At 39.5% G+C, this 5,094-nt stretch overlaps 1 protein-coding gene across 1 annotated transcript; it reads right to left on the bottom strand.

Moving 5' to 3' along the window:
* Positions 1–1,324: 1,324 nt before the first annotated feature.
* sf3b5 (splicing factor 3b, subunit 5) lies at positions 1,325–2,118 on the bottom strand. The gene is made up of 2 exons (XM_088384131.1): positions 2,024–2,118; positions 1,325–1,753 (listed from the first exon to the last, which is right to left on the bottom strand). The coding sequence occupies exon 2, from the start codon at positions 1,750–1,752 to the stop codon at positions 1,492–1,494; it is 261 nt and encodes an 86-aa protein (XP_088240257.1). The 5' UTR covers position 1,753; positions 2,024–2,118; the 3' UTR covers positions 1,325–1,491.
* Between the last annotated feature and the right edge of the window lie 2,976 nt (positions 2,119–5,094).

Raw genomic sequence — 5,094 nt, 5'->3', positions numbered from 1 at the left:
TTGTTGAACTATTGGATGTACGCCTTACTTTAGAATGAACCTGTTGATTATTAAAAATCTTTTTTTCCCCTCCAAACTCATTCACTGCCATTGACAGATGTATAAAGGTCAAGCTTTCGTTTTAACCGGGCTGGCAGTGTATGTGTTTTAAATGCATTTGTAATGGGCGTCAATTATACTCAGCTTTTCGCTATTGGCAGGTCGGCCCGGTCTTCGCATTAGCGGCCGAAGAAGGGAAACCACAACAAACAACAATTGGGGGGGGGGGGGGGAGCAGATTGCAAGGCAGTGGGTGGCAAAGATGACTGCATAGCATGTTGTTGTTGTTTTTTTTGCAATTACGTAATCACAGATTGGAGCTGCTTATTACTCGGTTGGGTCCAATTGGACACACGATTGAAAAGTCTGAGCCACACTCCGTTTTTATATATTCTTTGAACTCTTGGGGTTCTGGATTGCAGGTGTTTGTATGCCAAATCAAAATAAAGTACTGGCTGGCTGATGATATAATAATCTCCTAACACGCTTTTATGTGCTTGAGTTTCCTCACAGCAGCTCACCTGCACGGCCAATTACCTTGCAATAAGGTGAGCCCCGCTCTGCTGATCTCTAAATGCTTTCCTCTCAAGCACAACACGTCTCAGTGTGTGTGGCAGTTATTCATTTTGAGAGCGATGATGATTTTTGTGTATATTGATGAGAGTGTGGCAACGTGCTTGCCACCGGCGAGGACAATGCCAAGGACACACCTTGCTCGGAAAGATGGGGGCGACTCATTGCTCAGCAGGAACAATGAGTCAGTCACTCGCAGCGTTCTGGCATATGTGTGTGTGCAATCAACAACTTGGAGACGAGCACCACTTGACTGCCAGCAGTGCCAGACTTCGTCTCCCTGAAGACATTTTTCTCCTCAAAACACAATATGGACATTATGACTGTTTGTGGAATATGACTTAGGTTGCAAAATCTACCTTGTAAAAAAAGGAGTATTATACTATTAATCAAACCCTTAAACCAGGTTTGAAACCTACCATCAAAACCTATATGCTAATTCAAATTAGGGTTTCCAAGCAGAATTTGATTTCGAGTAAATGACAATGAGGGTTTGCCACTTACATGGGGTTTGTATTTCCCCATATGAAGAACTATGAATTATTACATTTATGAAGAACTATGATTTAATCAGTCACTTTGGGCATATTGAGAGCATGTGTATACATAAATGTGCATCACTTTGAGAGATGTCTCTTAGGGGTCCCCAATGTGGTGTGCATGATGAAGTTAGTATTTTTCCTGCATATGTAAGTAATTGAAAGGACAATGCTGGAGAGACACAAAACTAAATTTTTAATACACCAACAGACACCCTCGTAACATGCACTATAATAAATCTAGTAACAACATGTTTATAAAAAAAAATAAAAAATATAAGAGTGTGAGCGTCTTTTGTATGTGTAAGAGAAAAAGACGGGAAAAATCAGGTGTCTCCAATTAGGCGTCGTCCGGCTTGTCTGCGGGCGGTCCGCACGGCTGGAGCATCTTCTCCATTAGGTTGAAGCGGACTCGGGCTTTGCTCTCGTTCTCGGCCACGGAGAAGTAGTTGAGCAGGTCAAAGTGGCCCATGTAGGAGCAGTGCGAGTCTCGGTGCTGGTTTACAAGCCATTCCCACTTGCTGGTGTCAGCGTGGCCGGTGCCGATGTACTTGGACTGGAGGTGCTCCAGCTGGCTGTGGATGTTGTAGCGGTCCGTCATCCTGGAAAAAAGGTAAGGTGACGCGCACGTTCGGTAAATGGAGATTACATTTGGAGCTAATGATGAGGCTAACCACTGTAGTTTTAGATTGTGGAAGTAAAGCTAACTATGCTAATAGTAGCATAACGCAAACAAGCAGTAATGGATGGATTAGGATAGCATGCTAAGCTAGTGTATTTGATTTCAAGTGAAGCGAACAATCATGAACCTGCTATAACTAACTATTATTGATGTGTTATAAAGTAGAGTTTTTTGTTTGCATTAAACTTACTTAAAGATTGCTTGGTGAAGCTAACTTTGCCGACTGCTTTCCAATGATAGCCGCCTACACACTTCCGCAATGTCCGCTCAAAAATTGGTTCCGACTCGAAACAAGTGACTGATTTTTTTTTTATTTTATATTTGTCTCAAAGCCAATTTCAATCAACGTTTTAAATGTTATTGTGAGGTTATATAATAATGATGATGATAATAATAATAATAGTTATTATTATTATTATCATTATTATTATTATTAATATATAATCAGTATTTTAATGATGTATAATAACAATAATACTACTAATCAATAACAATAATGATCATAAAAATAAGGCTTATGTGAAATAACTGAAGCATTAGAAAATATACATTTTTCATTTTGAAACGGTCAATAGATGTCTTGCCACTACAGTACATCAGAATCTTCCTCAAATTACACAGTGACAAACTATAACTTTAAACATGAATTGCATTCAAGTATGTGTCTATGTCAGTGTATGCGCGTGTGCATGTCAGAATCAGAATCAGCTTTATTGTTTTGATTCGCGAAAGCACCTTGACATCGTGAAGAAGCTAAAGATGAGGATGCTGTCGCTACGGTAACCGCATCCAGTATCTGTCACGCTGCAGCTGCACCAAATGTCATGTGGGAGGGATTTCAACCCGTGTTCTTCTCTGAGTTTTATTAATTATATCAAAATGTGTGACTGTTTTGTGAGAGTTTGCTCCTTGCGCAATAGCAAAGAAATTTTTGTAAATTACAATCAGGAAAGGACTGTATGTTAGTGATACTGCTTCTGACCCCCTTTCATCCTGAGGGATGGGTGCCATTACAACTCCTGATAGGATCATTACAGTGAGAGGAGCAGATTAATAAGACAACTGTGGCTGAAACCTTCTCATTGTCACCATCAATGTTCTCATCGCTGCAGGAGATTTAGGGAAAGCAACATGCATCCCCAGCAAATGACATCCGAGGTGGCAATCTGTCTGGATCCCGCATGTTGTTGAAATGGGTCCCTCGGAACAAGCGCACTTTGTCATTATTGATTAGCTCTTTGTGAGGCTGTTGTGTGGGAAAAGAAAAATAGTGAAAAAAGGGTCAACTGAGAAACAATTTTATTGCATTTCTATAGGGAAGCCATGCTACTCGATTTTACCTTTTACGAGATTGACGTTCAATACAGAAATGAAAAGAGAGGAGCATGTCTTCCACGTGGCTACAAAATGAACTTCAATTTGTGGAGGAGATGTTTCAGTCCCATAAAATGAGAGGAAAGATGATTCAATCATGATTCATGTTGCAATGCCTTTGATGTGCGCGCAAAACTAAATACGTAAAAGGAAAGCAACAAGATCACATTATTCTTTTCCTTTCTGTGTGTGTATGTGATTGATTGATTATGAATCATATTCAGAAGCCCTGTCTCCATTTTCCATTTCCTTTCATTGTGTTGGCCCTGTCTCCATTTTCCATTTCCTTTCATTGCGTTGCACTTGTTTAGCCTCATTCGTGTAACTTAGAAACGAAGGACCATTACCAATGCTCGGATAAATAAATAGGCCCTCTAAAATCCGTCAAGAAATGCAATCAATCGAGTTTATGTTGCGAGTATACCTCAATGATATCACAGAGAGCAAGTAAATGTGACTCAGCGGATTTTTGGAGCTTAAGCACCCACCTGCTTAATGACGATAATAAATCCAAACTATCCTATTTAATGAGTAAGTTAGCTAACAGCTAGCTAGCAAGTTATCTGTCTGGAAATGATTATTCCCCCACAAACTTATTTTCTTTCCTCATAACAACTAGAAGGCAAGTTCACCGCAACAAATGTTTGGAGAATTACAAGCGGAAGGTTAGAGCGGGAAGCGTGAAAGCCCAACCATGATGACTTTAATGACTTTTGGGGGCAATCTGCGCGAGTGTGAAATGATGGCATGCGCCTGGAGAGTTCAGAGCAACAAACATTCGCGAAGGCTTTCCGAGTGTGTCATTACATTCACTGTTTGTGCAAATATGTCATATTTACTGATGTCAGAGTGCTGACAGATATACGTTCTTGTCATTGTGTGCAGTTGTTTGGTAAATCTTTTGAAGAATGTCTTCTTTATTCTATGCGGTTGATAAAAATGGGATTAATAAACTCTACGATTGGATTCCAAGATCATATCACCCAGCCCTGGCCGAATTATCTTCTCACATTTCATCTTTGCCATCAATTCTCACCACAATTCAATTTTCCCTTATCAACATTGTCTTCAATACCGTCTGGCCATGAAACTCAGCTTTTGACAGTTTAAGAAATAAATTCCTTGTCCATTATCCCGCTTGACAAAAAGAAAGCTAAATAATGTCCCTTTAGGTGAAAGCATGACGGACGAGGCGCATTTACAGCCTCGACCACCCGCCGCCACGACAAGTCCGCTATTGAACTTTTCAATGTGCTCCCCTGCAAACATCAGCTTGATTTCTTGTGGGTGTTTTTTTCTGAAAGAAAATACACATTCTCCACTTTTTTCAAGGTCTCTAAATCAGAATTTATGACATCAGGAAATCCACTTGTAGCCAGCCACCTCAATTTGGCTGCAGAGATTCCATGTGAAATCTCATTTATTTCTTGTTGCACTGAAAAAATTGCCAAAATTGTTTCCTTTGTGTGTCACAATCCATTTTGCTAACAGTAATAACTAAAGAACCTTGGAAAATGCATGTGCGTGTAAATGCTGAAGAACAGACATTGAAATAATAATGCATGGAATTAAATCATCACATCACAAATGATAAGAGCGGAAGATGAACTAACCTCTTGTTGAATTAAACCCTAGTTTGAAACCCTAACCCTAGCTTGAAACCCTAGTTTGAAGGATTTTAAATTTCTGATTTGCTTTGCATTTTCTACTCTTCATGGGGTTTTTTTTTATGGAAATAATTGAATGCCAAATTAGATGTCCTGTAAAAGTGAATTTCATATCTACTAACAAATTGTCATTGTGGTTGTACAAAGCAGCAAAGTCCAACAAACCTTTATTGTAATTTGAAATGTATACACATTTACACAACACCAGAGGGATCTATAC

This window comes from Syngnathus floridae, chromosome 9 (assembly GCF_059516105.1).
Source record: "Syngnathus floridae isolate MCC-2025c chromosome 9, RoL_Sflo_1.0, whole genome shotgun sequence".
In the NCBI taxonomy this organism is placed as follows: domain Eukaryota; kingdom Metazoa; phylum Chordata; class Actinopteri; order Syngnathiformes; family Syngnathidae; genus Syngnathus; species Syngnathus floridae.
The sequence above is the reverse complement of the archived record's forward strand: the minus strand, read 5'-3'. Positions and strand labels throughout refer to the sequence as shown.

Excerpts from the sequence above, each read along its gene's own strand:
- sf3b5 (XM_088384131.1), bottom strand. The coding sequence starts at position 1,752 with ATGACGGACCGCTACAACATCCACAGCCAGCTGGAGCACCTCCAGTCC.